At 38.1% G+C, this 16,560-nt stretch overlaps 2 protein-coding genes across 2 annotated transcripts in view; one reads left to right on the top strand and one right to left on the bottom strand.

The window, feature by feature from the left end:
- Nucleotides 1-393: 393 nt before the first annotated feature.
- Nucleotides 394-2,042, bottom strand: LOC120768332 (cytoplasmic dynein 2 light intermediate chain 1). The gene is made up of 3 exons (XM_040094971.1): nucleotides 1,566-2,042; nucleotides 1,065-1,497; nucleotides 394-1,011 (listed from the first exon to the last, which is right to left on the bottom strand). Exons 1-3 carry the CDS (start codon nucleotides 1,770-1,772, stop codon nucleotides 545-547), a joined length of 1,107 nt encoding a protein of 368 aa, XP_039950905.1. The 5' UTR covers nucleotides 1,773-2,042; the 3' UTR covers nucleotides 394-544.
- Nucleotides 2,043-6,875: 4,833 nt separating this feature from the next.
- Nucleotides 6,876-16,560, top strand: part of LOC120768076 (protein numb) — a 115,426-nt gene continuing 105,741 nt past the window's right edge. Inside the window, exon 1 of the mRNA XM_040094606.1 lies at nucleotides 6,876-7,761. The gene's annotated coding sequence lies outside the window, so the exon portion shown is untranslated. The remainder of the gene's footprint in view (nucleotides 7,762-16,560) is intronic.

Here is a 16,560-nt window from a genome sequence, read left to right as displayed (position 1 = left end):
TCTTGGAGTTTGACGAATTCGACGCGGACGATCACTATTTCCAGCAAAACGGTGCGTCGCCTCATGCTTCGCGGGCGAGCTTGTCGGGCGACTTTTTACCGTGGAAAATGGAATTTAATAACGAGCTTACTTGAAATATTGTGTGTCCAATGGAATCACGACTATGGAATCAACGATGTTTTGGAGGATCTATTTTATCAAGAATACAAGAGTTTGGGTACCACAAACCATTCAGTGAAGGTGGTGAAGTCATTGAAAGCTTGCCTAATGCGATTCTTCAATCCATGTTTCGATATAGAGAAATCAGTTTGAACTATTCAGTTAGACGAAGAATAAAGAATAAGATCGATATAATACACTTCTTTCTCAGTTCCCGAAATAAATGTGAATTTTTTTACCGAACAAGATTGTAATATATTTATTATTTGAGCTTTAAAGTCACAGCTTACAAATTGTACTGAAATATTTCATCAGAAACAACAAATATCCCTAATTTCCATCACTCCTATATACCACTTTCAGCGCTTAAACCGAGCCACTCACTTCAAACAATCGTCTCGAATTGCCCACGTAATTGTGATTCCTTGATGATCGCCTGCAACTCTTTATCCTTCTGTGCCCGCATCTCATCGATGATGCTCTCACGAAACCCTGCATCCTTGGCGGGATCATTGATATGTGATTTCGATTTCGCGGAACGTTTCTTAACCATTTCATTCAGCTGTGGCGCCTCGCTGGCCAGTAGAGAGCCAATACGTTCGACACTTAGCACACCGACGCTGCCAATCTGATCCCAACTATCGGTGCCGAACCAAATGGAGAGCGCATCCGCGCTATCGGTCACATGCGAGCGAAATGGATGCGTGGGACTACCGAAACCCAAGTGACTTATGGTATCGCGTAGTGTTTTCGCAAGTTTGGGTATTTTATTGGAATAGAAGAGTACGCTGCCGCCTATCAAGTGTGCCATGGAACGCAGACAACGGCAGATATGTTGCTTTAGCTCGGCGTCTAGAAAGAACTAGTTTAGTTAAGAGTTACAGTGCATCTCAACGCATACAAACCGAAATCTTTGAACAAATCATATTTGCCACCAACTATAACTATCGGAAATGGCATCAACTCGAGACACTCCAAATCGTTGTGATCCTTTTTGAGACGATCCGCCATGCGCTCGCGATACATTTGCTCCTCATCTGGGCTCAGCAATTTACTGCTTGTGCTACGTAGCGCCTGATAAATGCGCTCCAATTCCGGCCAAACGCGTTTCGGCTGCGAGAGATCCAACATTATAATGGCCGCGAAATTCTCAAGGCCATGTGTGCGTAAGGGCACTGAAATCAACTGCTCTGCATTGTCCAAAGCCCCGAGCTCCCACACATTTAGCACCTGTTTTTGCGTGCCGCTCGTGCGTCGACCGTATGAATATTCTAAAGCAAGTGTGGGTCGCGGATTGTCCTCGCGCTCGAAGAATTTATGCAGCGCCGTGGATTTGCCCTATAGCAGAACGATTTAAACAATAATTTTCCACAATATTAAAACTGCTATTCCAAATATTTACTTACAGCACCTCTGCTGCCCAGCACGAAAACGGTGCGTTCCTTAGGTCCACTCTCCGCTTGCAGCGTACGCAATTGCTCCTCGGCTAGTTTAATTGCAATTTCTTGTATGGTCTCACGTTTTTCGCCAGTTTGTTTGTTATCTCGTTTGTCAAACATTTTCGAAATTCTCTTGAAGAATTGTAAGCCCGTGTGCAAAATTTGTCCTTTCATTTACCGTCGCCTTTTGAAACGCTTATGAAAATTGTAACGCTGTTTTGTTTGGCATTTCGTTCAGGTGCTAAGTGATATCGTTGCTAATGGAAACCGCGACGCGCTCAAGTGGTGGTGTTTTTAACTACCATCTATGGTAAGTTGTCCTTGCTTGCCCAGTTGGACAACCGATTGTTTTTTTTGTTTTCCAATTAGTCTTTCGAATGTTCTTGTAGTCTTTCTATTAGACTCTTGAATTTTATATTTTTCGAATCGATATATAATTCTCCAAGATTGTCTACAACAAACGAGTTTTGATTTGACTGTGCGAATGTTTTGAAAAGTACTAGTACTGAGGCCTTCAGTGTTCCGTAGACCATCGAAATCACGTGCTTCGATTTAAGGCATCAAAAAATTGGTTATCATGGCGCGATAACGATCTGAGTTACGTTCTCATCGTCATCATTTTTGTAAGAATATGGAATCTTTTCTGAAAGAATATGATTCCACCGGCCAACGAACTACACCAACCCGTTGTTTTTTCTGGAAGAAATGGCAGCTATTGAATCTTTTAAATTTTGCTTGTTTACATAAATGGACCTCATCTTTGAACAAAATTTGGCTCGAAAAAAAGAGGAACCTCTACTTGGATCATTCGTGAGTTGCAAAAAGAACCAATTTTTCTAAAATCAGAAATGGTTTGACCGTTTGACCTAACTAACTTCTTCGTCCTGAACGCTTCACAAGAATTTATTTAGTACAAACTTAATTGGTAAAGGGTCTATGATTGATCTCATAAGATGTTGGCTCAATATATATAAGTTGTGCATTTAACACAACTTTGGTTAAGTCACCGTAAAATATACAACTAATATTTCTAGGATTACATGCATCAGAATCGTAGGCTGATACATCTATCGGATTAAATTGAGAAAAAAAATTTAAACCCCAAAAACTTCCAAACAAATTAATCAAAACATCCCTGTATCAAGAACTGTCTTAGTTTTCCCGCGGACTCTATTAAAGGACATCACTGAATTTCAATTTGTGATACAGAGAGAAAGACTCATTACAGCGCATGTGTGGTGAGTAAATGATTTGTTAAAGGTTCACTCTCTAACAAAACAATCCGAACACCAAAGCCAGGTCATGCGGGTATTAAACTTTATTCATTCATATACACACATATACCAACAGTAGTACACAAAAGGAGGTATACACTTGAACATAAATATGGAACTGAAGCTGTTTATTGACTAAGCTGGCTGTCATAACGGAAATTTAGTACGTTAGAAGTCACAAATTAAAGTTCATTGACGAAACTCAAAAATACAGAAGAAGCTTATTCTGTGTTCATACAGTCAACAAAATGAAGGAGTCATTTTAAGGGATTCCAGTTCTAGTTGTGTACAGTTAATAGGAATATCTTGAGAATTTAATTGAAATTTTGATAGTTAAATATTTTTTAGTTTATCGTAATATCCGCTTATAATTTCTTGATTTCAACGTGTTTCCTGCAACTAAAGACTAATCATGCTTAATATTGCTACCAACTTCCATATTCTTCCCTATAAGCAATCTTATTCATTAAATGTAAATTAGTTTTAAAAGAATCCTTAGAGACAAAGTGTAATTCACAATTTATCACCTTATTACAGCTGTCCATGTGAAATTCAGCGCTTTCCTTTGGCGCGAGGATCAAAGCTGCGATCTAAACTAACGGAACTTTTTATTTTATTAAGTTATCGAGGATTTATTTTTAAATAGTCAATACTCACAATGGATTGTTGTTCACATAGTTTTGTAAGTAAATTGAATGCAAAGTATTCTCATAAAGTTATTGATACGCCTTTTAACACTTTGAATCCAACATTAATATTCTTTTGCTCAGAAAAGAACAGAAAATCAAATTCGATAGGACTTGTTATGATCGAAAGCTCGAAGTGCCAAAAGTAGTTTTCACGATTGAAAGTGATGTTTTTGACTTGGAAGACAAAGAACGAGCTGGGCGACCAAAAAAATGAGAAGATGGGGAACTGGAGGTATTACCCGATGAAAATTGTTGCCAAACACAAGAAGAGTTCAAGTTCGCAATATCTTTGTCAGTCACTTAAGCACCTATTTCAAAAAGTTTGAAAGCAGCCGGTTGAATTGAAGATATAAGAGGTGTTTAAAGACGATTTTGCATGTCAGACATGAATCGATTTATTTCCCTTAACACAAAATATCACATGTGAAACCTGGCCAACCAGCTAAGTCAGGGCAAAGCCGAATATCCATGAGGCATTTTATGGGATCAGAAGGTTATGCTGTATTGTGAACTCCTGAAAACTGGTTAAATAATCATTAAAGGGTAATGTTGCCGAGAACAACCCGAAACTCCTAGAATTTTGAGACTAGACACCTGGCAATAATTTTTTTTTATTATTATAAACTGTTTGGAAAACTGCGACTGTGAAGATTTGCCTCACCCACCTTAAATCCCTGACCGTGTTTTTCTGACTAGGATTTATTCTAGTCTACGCAGAAAGTCCCTAAATATGCTAGATACGGTTCTAAACAGTACCAGGTACCAAAAGTTGTCTCGATTAATTTATAGCCGCCAAGCCGGCGTAGTTCTTTTGGAATGGAATCTACAAACCGTCTGAAAGCTGGTAAAGCTTTATAGTTCCAGACGTATATAATACTATTGTACATGCTTTTCTTCAATAAACGTTCAAGTTGTGAAAGAAATTACGAACGAATACTCGTAAAGCTCTAGGATACATGTAACAATAAACAACCCGGAAATTGTAATTAAATTCCCCTAGTAAATGGTATTTCAAATAATTGTATTTAGCTAAGCTGGTAAGACTGCCCTTAATTACTATGCCAAATATTATCGCGATCTGGCAACCAGTTTGTTTACAGCATCTGCTCAAGTCGGTACACCTCAGAAGACCGTTGCGATTTTTATAAATATGGAAAGAATTTATCTCAAATTTTGTACTTCCAACCAAATTTCGTGTTTGGAAACGTTGCGAATGCTGGAAAAGGCTTACGATGATTCAGTTTTACCAAAAACTCAGGCCCTCGAGTGGTACAAAACCTTCAAAGACGGTCGATTAAACGTTGAAGACATGCCTCGTTTTGGACTATCTCCGATCTTTTCAACTGACGAAAATATTAAAAAATTAAAGATGTGGTGATTGAAATTGAAGAGATGGCTAGAGAGCTCGACATCTTTCGCGAATACGTTCGAATGGTTTTGGAAGATATTTTGTTATAAAACACGTTATTGCTCGACTCGTACCTATAACGCTGCATTTTTTTCTTTGGACATTCTTGATCGTGTGAATTCTGTTCCGCCACTCATGGAGAGCATTATAACTGCCGACGAAATATGGGTTTATGAGTTTGACATGCAAACAAGTCAACAATCATCGAAAAAACGAGACTAAACCAAAAGAAAATAACGCCAAAGCCATTAAAAAAAAAAGATTGTTTTTTCGATATTCGTGGTTTGGTGCATCGGAAATTCATTCCGAAGGGACACACGGTCAATAAGAAGTACTAAAATTCATGGATTTTACCCGATGATAATGTACCATCGCATCGAACCACGATTGTGACCGAATTTAAAGCCAAAAACGCAATGAACACCATCGATCAACCACCGTATTCACTAGATTTGGTTCCGTGTGAATTTTTCTTGTTTCCCAAACTGAAATATGCCGCTTCGTGGAACCTGTTCTCAGTTGATCGAAGAGTAAGACAAAATTCGCTGAAGATTCTAAAGGCCATCCCAAAAAGTGCATATGAAAAGTGTTTCGAGGATTGGTAAAATCGTTGTCATAAGTGTATTACATCTTGTGAGGATTACCTTGACGGCGACAAAACAAATATTGATGAAGATTTAAATATTTTGCATCTTATTTACAATTGCCGGGTACTTTTCACAATATAGTATCGTTTTTATCACGAAATTACCATATTCTTCTCATTTCTAAGGGTTTATCTTTTTTAGAAGATTATTTCATCTTTTCAGGATTTGCAGGATTTTCGACTCCAGTAACCTCGCCTCTTTACAGAAGCTTCAGTTCGTATTATTTATTTATAGAAATTATTGCATATATTCTAGAGCTTTTTGTCCCATGAAAAACTTGAATGTATACAAAATTTTGTAATCTACTGTAAGTGAACGGTGTGTATGTCCGCATTGTAACCTAACACTCAAGTGCTGGCCGTCAGAGTGTTAATGCAGTCAATGTTGTATTTGTTTTGACTTCGTTTTTTGTGTTTTTATTTCTTTTTTGTTTTGTTTTTATTTTCTTTTTTTTGCTGATTGTACAAGTGTTGACTGAATTTGACTGCTCATTTATTTTTTTTTTTTTATTTTTGAAGGCGAGAAACAAAATATCAATTAAATCGAAAAAACGGAGAGTGGTGCTTTTAGTTCAAAAACGCGTCTCGTTAGTGAAGGGTTAATGTTATTCTTTTAATATTAGCGACTTGGTGTTAAAATCTTTTATTAGTCACTATTTGCGGAGCTGTTTCGAGGTGTTTAAATTTTTCGTGGCTCAAATTGAGGTTTTATTCTTGGAACGCCGACTTGGCGCCGTCGCTGCGGCAAATGCTGACAAGACAAACAAAGTCAAGCGCTAACACAGTTAACACGCTCGTGAAGACCAGCTTTGATGCTGCAAAGTCGCACGCCACAAATCAAACACAGCTTAGAACTCCAGCGCGTCGCTCCACACACCGGCGCTACCAACGCGCTCACGTCATTTGTTTGCTGACAAGCTTCGTGTGAGTTTACTACTTCGTTTGGTGCTTGGAGCGCTCAGCGCTGGAGCTACACGCTTTGCGCTACGCTTTTGATTTTGTTTTTGCTGAAGTTTTGTTATTGTTTTAGCTTTCTGAAACTTCATATATTACTTGTGGAGTACGCGAGCGGTTGTCTTTGCCAGCGCCGCCCCCCTGCACGCGCCATATTTCATTGCCAACATTGCTTCGGCGTTCGACACGCGCACTGGTTAGGCCGCTCAGCAGGCCGAAAGCAGCGCCAAGTCGGGCAGACGCGTCGTCGTCGTCGTTGTCATCGTCATCGTGGTCTCATAAATACATTCGAATAGTGTGCAATGCGCTGCGAATGGAATTAGACGTGTCTCGGTGGAGCATATTGTACAGCGGTAAGTGATGCTCAAATGCGATTCATATACAAACAAACATACATACATACACACATACATGTAGGGAATTGTATGTATGACTTCACGAAGTAAACTTCATGAATGTCTCTATTGAAGTTGCTGGAAAGACGGGGCAGCAAAGTGAAGGCGTGCAATGAAGTTCGGCGAAAATTGTGGAAAAAAGTGTAGAAAAGTGGAGTTTTGAAAAAAAAACGGTACGCGCAACCGTGTTTTTGCCAGTAATTGCTAAAAAATATTACGAAAATTGAAAAATAAATATTTGAAAATATTATTCTTGAAATAAAAATAATTCTTGAAATAAAAAAAAAATCTTGAAATAGTGCCGAAATTGCGTTTTGTGTAGCGCGTAAGCCCTGCCAGCTTTATTTTGCGGTTATCGCCATCAAAAAAAGTACCGTTATGTTCATGAAAAAGTAAATAAAATAATCAGCAGCGAAAAAATACGAAAATAAAATACAACAAACACATGCAAGTAAAGTGTGTAAAGTGCTTTTCGAAGTTATGTTGTGCAATAAATTCGCATAAAGTTGTGAATTCGAAGTTCGAAGTGAAGTACGCGCATACATATCTACACATACATATGTACATATGTATTAGCATACACGCGCTCGAGCATGGAGTAGTGTTTGAGAAAGTGTACAGCTGTTTGTTGGATTTTGCGAAACGCAACTTCATTTAAACTAAAACGCTAGCGATAAAGCGAAGCTAGCGAAGTAAAGGCGGCGGCAAAGCGTGGCGTCAAAGCGGAGGTAAAGCACCGCGAACGTACGACCTAGCAGAGCAGCCGGCCCGAGGGGTATAGCAAGGCGAATTTGCAGGTGAGTGCGTGCTTTTAATCAGCCGTTCTACTAAAAAACAAAAATACAAACAAACGCACATATGCACATACACACACAAGGCTTTACTTATTTGCTCGAAAAAAGGCGGTGTGTGTTATCGGCGTACACACGAAAAATCGATTTTTCCTCCCTACTTGTGCCAGCTCGCCTGTTTTTGTCTTTGTTGTTGTTGTTTTGTTGTTGTTGTTGTCAACGTAACGTTGCTGTTTTGCTCCTGTTTTTTGTTGTTGTTTGTTAGCCTTAAATTTCCTTTTATTTTTGTTGTTGTTGTTATTTCAGTTTTTGTTGTTGTTGTTTTCAACGTGATGTTGCTTTTTCGCACCTGTTTTTGTTGTTGTTTTGTTTTTTTAGTTAGCCTTAACTTTGCTTTTATTTTTGTTGTTGTTATTATAGTTTTGTTGTTGTTGTTGCCAACGTTATGTTGTTTCTTTGCATCTGTTGTTGTTGTTTTTTTTGGCTTTGCTTAATTTGGCTTTTGTTCTTGTTGTTATTGTCGGTTTTGTTGTTCTTATTTCGATTTTTGTTGTTGTACTACATAATTGTGACTTGTTGTTGTTATTATTGCAAATTCTTTTTTTTTGTTCCTTGTCCAATAATCTCACTATTCGTAACATTCTAACACGCTGTGACCGGCGGTGTAAAGCCGTTACCTTCATCGAGCTCATTAATTTGCTGTCTTTGTTGTTGTTGTGTGTGTTTTTTGGTCGTCGCGAGAATGCTGCCCACGTAACCAGGCGCGCACCGCTGCCTGCTCGATAGCGCCCATTAGCCAGGAGTCGCGAAAATGCTGCCTAAGTACATTCACATTGCACGCTCTGTCTGCCTGCCCACACACACACCCATACATACATGCGTAGACGAACGGATGTGCCGCACACACATTCACATACCGTTAAAGCACTTTAGTCGGGCACAAATAATGTGCGCATTTGACATGGGATGTGATAGCCTACATGTGAAGCATATTTAGTGTAGGATTAACGAATGTTCGTTCACCTAATCGGAGGTGTTTGTTGCGCCATCGTTTATTACTTAACCGTTATGTTGATTGGCCAAATACATACTTATGTTCATATGTAGCTAAGATGGAAGCCAATTACTACTCATGTGTTCAGCACAGCTGTCATCTTAATCCTCCTCAGTTTGTATGGCAGCTATAAGCTATAGTCGTCCGAACTGAACAATTCCTTCGAAGGTTGTAGAACTGCCTTAGACTATAATCCGTGCCAAATTTCGTGAAGATATATCGTCAAATGAAAAAGTTTTCCATATAAGAACTTGATTTTAGTTTGTATGGTAGCTATATGTTATAGTCGTCCGATATGAAATATATGTTCGGAGATTGTAGCAATGTCTTGAAAAACTAATTACATTAAATTTCGTGAAAATATCTTGTCAAATAAAAAGTTTTTCATACAAGTACTTAATTTTGAAGGTTTGGTACGTCTGACAGCTATTTGCTATAGTGGTGGCTCGATATTGGCGGTTCCGACAAACGAACAGCTTCTTGGGGAGAAAAGGATGTGTGCAAAATTTTAGATCAATATCTCAAAAACTGAGGGAATAATTGGCGAATTTACAGACTGACAAACTGACGAACGGTCGAATATGCCTAGGTAGATGTTTGACGGCACAACAAGAACTGACGAGGAAACTACTGGGACCAAAATCCTTTCACACTATCACTTACCTCTCTGAACTACACTGAGCGCTTGATGAAGTTCATCAATTTAAAAAAAAAATTAGTTCTACAACTTCAAGTAAACCGCGACCTATAATTACGATTCTTTTCCTATACAAAGTCTTGCATCAGCACAAACGATGTTCTGCAGTCTCTCCTATCTTTTGGCAGCTTTTATAGTGATCATTGTAAGGTACCACCAGTCGGCTAGTGTGAATTTCAGGAAGATAGTAAACTGATAACACTTTTACTAAATTTCTTATGTCATTTCTTTTGAATTTCAACTCAACTCAGCTCGCCACACCAGTCATTTATATTTAATATAAAGCGTAATCTCGAGCTTCACTACTTTTTTAAAGAAAAAACACAGAAAATTCAAATTTAATGAGGATTGTTTATTATCATTCGAAAGTACTTTAATTGGAATTTATTTTTTTGAAGATTATCTGTGTTGCCCGCGGTTAAGTCTCAGATGGTCCCTCCGTTGAGTTCAATTTTCGGTGACTCGTTCGAGCATTTCGACTGGTAACTGGCGAATGATATACGGGATGTTTTCTCCCAAGGCCTGAATCGAAGCGGGGATGTCTGCATAGACTTTAGACTTTACATATCCTCACAGGAAAAAATCTAACGGTGTGATATCACACGATCTTGGTGGCCAATCTACCGGCCCAAAACATCAAATTATCTGCTCACCGAAATGTACTTTCAATAAATCCATTGATTGATACGATTTGTGGGAATTGGCACCGTCTTGTCGTAGATATCACTAGCTTCAATTTCAGGCATCAACTAATCGGTTATCATAACGCATTAACGGTCGACATTGACAGTTATGTTCTCGCCGGCATCAATTTTTAAGAAATATGAACCGATGATTTCACTGGAACTATTCAAGAGCCCATAGAACGAAGAGATGTCGCTTAGGAAGTTCAAGCGGCTTCAGTTCTTGCATGAGCTGTATATTGTGCGCTTTCAATTTAAGATCTCGACGTAAAAAGCGCCAGGGCCTTTCATACGTCAGTCAACGACGCCGCATCGACTCTCCACAGTCTTCGTGTCAGCTGTGGATTCTATAGTTTAGGATATAAAAAATATATGAAAACGAAGTCGTCAAGACCAGAAAGTGCTTTAGCTCTGATTCCATACTGAGAGTTTAAATCAGGCGTTAGAAATTCATTTTAGGTGCTCGTCTGAGATTCTAAGTCACGAAGTCTAAAACCATCAGAAGACCACAGTTACAAACGTTCATGCTTTCTTTCTTTCCTCTAGAGTCAAGAGTATAAGGATTTTAGAACTATCCATGAAAACAGAATGACAGAAAAGTTTAAGGTAAGGAAAAATATGTATATTTTAGAAGTATTGAGTGGATTATACTCATCTCTCAACTCTCATAAAATGATTTTCAAAACTGATTTTTTTTTTTAAATTTTTTGTAACTGTAATTATAAAGCTAAAATATAATTATCTGATTGAAAAAACCTCCAATGTTCCACAGTCTGCAGACTTTCAGGTCAAAGATTGGCAAAAACGTTAAGATATTAGCGGAGCTCTCGAAAATGGAACTACTTACTTAGCATCCTTTTCTTTATCAGCAGTTTTTTGATAACACTCAATGGAGTCACTTCAAGAAACCAGCTAAGAGTTCCATACTTCTTCGAATCTGCAATTGAACTATTGCCGTCAGAACTTCAATATATATATTATAATTGTTTATAGTCCACAAAGAGGCAAGGGTGAGGGTGTTTCATATTTGAGCAGCCTTTATTAGATTTATCTAGTGGTTACTCCTTTAATAAGGTCAGTAAAGATCGCGTGGCTTTTCATCTCGTATATTGGATTTGTCCAAATCGATTTGCTACTCAGTGGAACCATAAAATCAGTTAAACATCGTAAGACCTTTCGTTCCTGTTTAACTTGGTTGAGTGGTAGATGTGGAGATACCAATGGTTCCGACCGTAAAAGATTCCATACTCTTCTTTTTGTTATGACGATGTTTCTTCATCTACATTTATTTGCTAGTTATAGTTATTCCTAATCTAAAGTATATCCCCGATTTTTACATAAAGCCTTCTGAATTTACTGAAATGAATATTTACTGGAAAAAACTTCGTGCTTGCAAAACTCTCTGAGTAAATTTGACCATGCAGTTTTGCAGATAAATTAGCTCTAGCTGCTTTTGAGTTCATCATAATTTGGTGAAGTAGTGAACGAAAGGAAGTTCATGAGATCTAGTGGACTATCGATAGTACCATTGTAAAGTTGTAATATTTGACGAGATAAATTAGGTCAGGAGGTTATCCTCAGTTGACAATGAAGTGGCTTTCCTTATCCTCGTCAATTAAAGAGAGCCACGCTATGTAAATCCCGAGTAGCAAGCCACTCACTGGTTCTTACATCCAATAAATTCCGAGCTCCAACCAACCTCTGTTCCACACTTCCTAAAAACTTCATCTCTACTCTCAAATGAAGAATCATCGAACATTTATCAGTCCTTCGCCTGCTTATACACCTTATACTATATAATATAAAATCTATTTCGTATTTCTAATAAATGTGTAAAAACAAAGTCACTTCAAGGAGCTAATGAATGCATAGACTCGGCTATTTGCATACTAATATCTAAGCATGTATGCGTTTGTATCTTGACGTTATGTAAATTCCCTTTTTGTTGCTGGAAACTCCACTTCGTGGCCTCTTTTTCACGTCAGCTTCGATCGAACTCTTCTGCTTTGGCTAATGTATGCATTTGCATACTTCTCCGCGCCACCTCTTGGTATCAGAGTACCAACAGTACCAACAGTTTCCATTGGCGACACATTTATGTATATTGTTGGAAGACTCTCCACCTCCTCCCCTTTATTTGGTCTCACGAAAACAGCAGCGACACCGCCGTAAATTTGCTTGTTTTTCGTCTACCTTATTTCTTCTTATAATTTCCTCACTCATTTGCGCCGGCTGTTCTTTGCTTGGAACACTCTCCCACACCTTCTTCACTCTCCTTATCAACGGATCGCTCAACAATCAACATATCAAGCGCCAAGCAGCACTCGTCACCCTTGCAGGTAGTGTGGAGCCAAGCCAGCGCCGCTACCTTTATGCAAATATTGGTTCCTTCATCGCTCCCATTAGTCCCTCCTACACTACAACAAGAGAGGCCGCGTAGTTTGTAGTTTTTAAATTTATTTTTCTTTTTCTCTACTATTTTTTTTCTGTTTTGGTCTCACTCCCCCTTCTCTAATTTAATTAGCGCACACTAGCTACAACTGCGAAATTTTGTCCCTGAAAATGTGTGAAATGAAATGTTTTGCCGCAAATGAGTTACGAGGCTAACGTTGTGCTGCAGTAATTTCGAGTTTATGTGGACTCGGCGGCAATCAGCAAGCAACATATTGCGAAGGCAAGTAAGTGATTTCTTGATAGTTGGCGGAAGCGCAGTGTGAGTAGGGGAAAATATTGAAGTTGTTTGTTAATTACTCACTCTTCTTTGAGGTTTCTGTGTTTATATTTTGCTAAGTTGGGTCACGTTTTATGAGATGTAAACGAACTTACTACGAACTTAAGTAGTTCTAGTCGGTTCTTAATATTTAGCATTTCCTAAAGTAGGAGTGAGAAGCGTCCAACTGGGTTGGTTACTAATGTGAGAAGCGTCCAACAGGCTTGAGTTCTGTGACTAGTTGTCGAGAAGCTCTAAGTTTAACGACATTGTCGTCCATCGTTTCTTTTCAGCAAGGAAATCATATACGAGATTTATCTTAAGAAATTTCCGGGTTGGTTGCGTAAAATTAGAGGTTATGACTTTGTAAAACTGTTATGCTTTGAGACCAGGCAGATCAAAGGATATATCCATCGGCCTAGTTGATCTTTAGCTGCCTGTATCATGAATACACTGAGTCCAAAATAAACAGAGTGTCGATGGAACCTGAACACACAACTAAATTTTATTTAGTACCTAGTTGTCAAGAAACTCTGAGTGAAGTTACTTTGTCGTTCATTGTAATCTTTTTCTGAAGGGATGTGAGAGTTATTCTTAGAAATTACAAAGTTGGTAGCAAGAAATTAGAGATTCAGACTTCGTAAAGTTGTTAACCTTTGCAACCAGATGGGTTAAGAGATTAATCTATCGGCCTTGTGGATCTTTATCAGGCTGCATCATGAAGATGTCGAGTCCAAAAAAAATAAAAAATCTATGAAGCCGAAACGGACCTGGATTAATAACATCTTGGTTCCTGAAAGCACTTTAAAATGGATGATCGATGTCGATTTGACAATAACAGAAGTAAGATGCATTAGTTTAAAGGAAAGTTTTGAGGAAGCCGCCATTTTGAAAAATATCGAAATTTTGACTAGTGCTTCGAAGGAAGGTGTGTGACTGTGAAAGTGTATAACAGACTCAGAGAATCTGGGTTCTTAAAAGAACACATATCTGAACACTCGGATATCCTCACACACTATGATTTCATACCGAATTGCTTAGATCATTGGGTCACCAAACTGAACTCTAGCAGCTCCTTCTCTGCCCATATAAGGACGAAGAAGCTTTGGGTGGGAAGAAGCCGTTGGAGCAGAGAACTTCAAACTGAACTTCCTTACGGATGGATCAAATATTGAGGGGAAGGTTGGTGGAAGGCGCTCTCAGGCTTCAGACTTTCTGATTACTGCAGTGCCTTTCAAGCCGAGGTTGTAGCCTTTAAAGTAGCAGTAAATATGCTGCTCCTTCAGAGAAGTGACCATTCACTCAGATAGCAGAGTGGCGATACTAGCATTGAACTCATTTGCAGTGCGTTCACGGTTGGTTGAGGAGTGCCTAACGTCGCAATCGAATTAAATTGTAGCTAGTAAAGGCACTCAGGACTGTTATCGGTAGAATGGGAGCGGGGTGGAGCTCTCGTATTTTCTTGTGTTCTACCAGACGCCATTTGCTGTATGGAAGAAGATGAGGTGGCAACAACTCAAAACTTCGTTCTTGACTGTCTTGCGTTTGGGAGGTCAAGGCTTAACACTTGGGAGCGCATACCTTCAGACATCTCACCGAACTGGTGGGAATAGAAATTTTTGCAAATTTGTTTTGGTTACTAAGCGTTTTGCTAATTTATAAGTTCGAACAGAGTAGTTCTTCTTTTCTATGGCTTCACAAAGGACTACATTATTAGTCCACGTGTGATCTCTGATCAGCCATTTAATCTAACCTAACCTTACTCATCTGTAGCAATAATACATACTTTGTTTTGGATTTGATATAATTTTAAGCAGAAAAATTTATCTCACCACTAGACACCTTTTATTAGAGATCTTTCTGGAGATACAGGATCAAGGATATCAAATTTTTTTCAAAATAAGTCACAATTTTGTATAGCCTCTGGACATGTTGAAATTTACTTGAAAAAGCTGAACCAGGAATTCCTTCATTTCTTATTATGTTTTATATCATTTTATGGGAAATAAGACAAACCTTTGATTCTTCAAAAAAATCGACTGTTTTATAGGTCTTGAGCCTGAGTTACCTTGGTGAGCCAACTTTGACTACAGCTACCTAGTATATGAACTAAGGATACTATTTCTTTAAAGATATGAGCGCTTCATATTAAGTGTTTTCGGTCGCTCAATAGTATTCACTCACTTTGTGAACTTAACTTTGAAGACTGCTGGACTAAAATCTAATCTAACCTATAAAAGTTTTCTGCCAGAGACCATTTATGTCTACTCTAAAGTAGCAGGAATTGTAGTTTAAAAAGTTATTGCTCTAAATCTTTTGCTACTTAGTTCAAGAAGTACCTAAAAACTCAAATAATAATCGCTTCTTAAAATTTTGACAGCTCTCTTTGAAAGCGTAAAATGAAGTAATAACATGAAAATACCGGTTGGAGGTCAATTAACTGCTACAACTCAGTTACTGCCTGCTTTAAACTCGGTTATTAAATATACTTATGCCATATTTCGCTTTCAAATCTCTTTCGGTGTTTAGCTTTATTTCACATTTCATACATTTTTCCATATAATTTTATAAGCATTTTGACTTTCTACTTTAGCTGGTGGGTTATTATTTCATCTTTATGACTCAAACGTTTGTATGTACCATATGTACATGTGTATATACATAATTATACATAAGTAAGACTCAACGCTGCAGCGGTAATTTAATTATTTACGCAAGACTTTCAGAATGCAACCTTATTCCTAGATAAGTCTGGACATATGTGCACATTTACATACATATGTACTTGTATATACATACATACGAATACACGTGCTTGGTTTTATGTTTGAATAGTTTATTTAGATATATTATATACTTAATGCAATAAAACAATACCGAGAGATTATATATAATAAAATCTGCTTAGCAATTCATCTGCATACGAGGGCAGTTTGATATATACGTGAAGTATTGCTACGGCACTAGTGAAACAATTTTTTCGGTTTTCCAATGCTTCGAATAACTAAGAGCCAGAAAGATTAACCGTCTTTAAGTACTCCGTTCTGACTCTATAAGATTCCATACACTTGTTATAAGCCTCGACTGGGATGGCGTTCAGTGGCTTTCGTTGAATTACTTTTAATGGCTTCAATGAAGTCATGACGTATTTCCCGAAGCGAATTTTTCGGTATAGTTGTTAGCCTTTGCAACCATATGGTTCCAGAGATTAATTCATCGGTATGGTGGATCTTTAGGGGAGGCTACATCATGAATATATCGAGTCCAAAACAAACAAAAAATCTGTGAAGCCGAAATGGACCCGAATTTATCTCATCTTGATTCCCGAATTTTTTAGTTTCAAATATAGGAAAAAATCACAAGAGCCAAATCTGCCAAATACGGTGGCTGAGCGATGACTCTCGTTTCGTGTTCGGTCCAAAAGTCAGTCACGATCAAATAAAACATATACAGGGTAAAATCTACGAGGATTTTCTGGCTACAAGTCTCTAATGTTTTTGGACATTTAGCTTCAAGTAGATGCCTCGAAATTGCATATAACGTTACTAACCATTGTGGAGTGAACCAACCACGGAGATCAAAGTAAATGAGCTTACCTTGTTTCTAACCGACGTTGTTTCTTAAGTTCCGACTAATTTTCGGAGCGCCATTCACTAGATTG

This window comes from Bactrocera tryoni, chromosome 2, assembly GCF_016617805.1.
Source record: "Bactrocera tryoni isolate S06 chromosome 2, CSIRO_BtryS06_freeze2, whole genome shotgun sequence".
NCBI classification, from domain to species: domain Eukaryota; kingdom Metazoa; phylum Arthropoda; class Insecta; order Diptera; family Tephritidae; genus Bactrocera; species Bactrocera tryoni.
The sequence above is the reverse complement of the archived record's forward strand: the minus strand, read 5'-3'. Positions and strand labels throughout refer to the sequence as shown.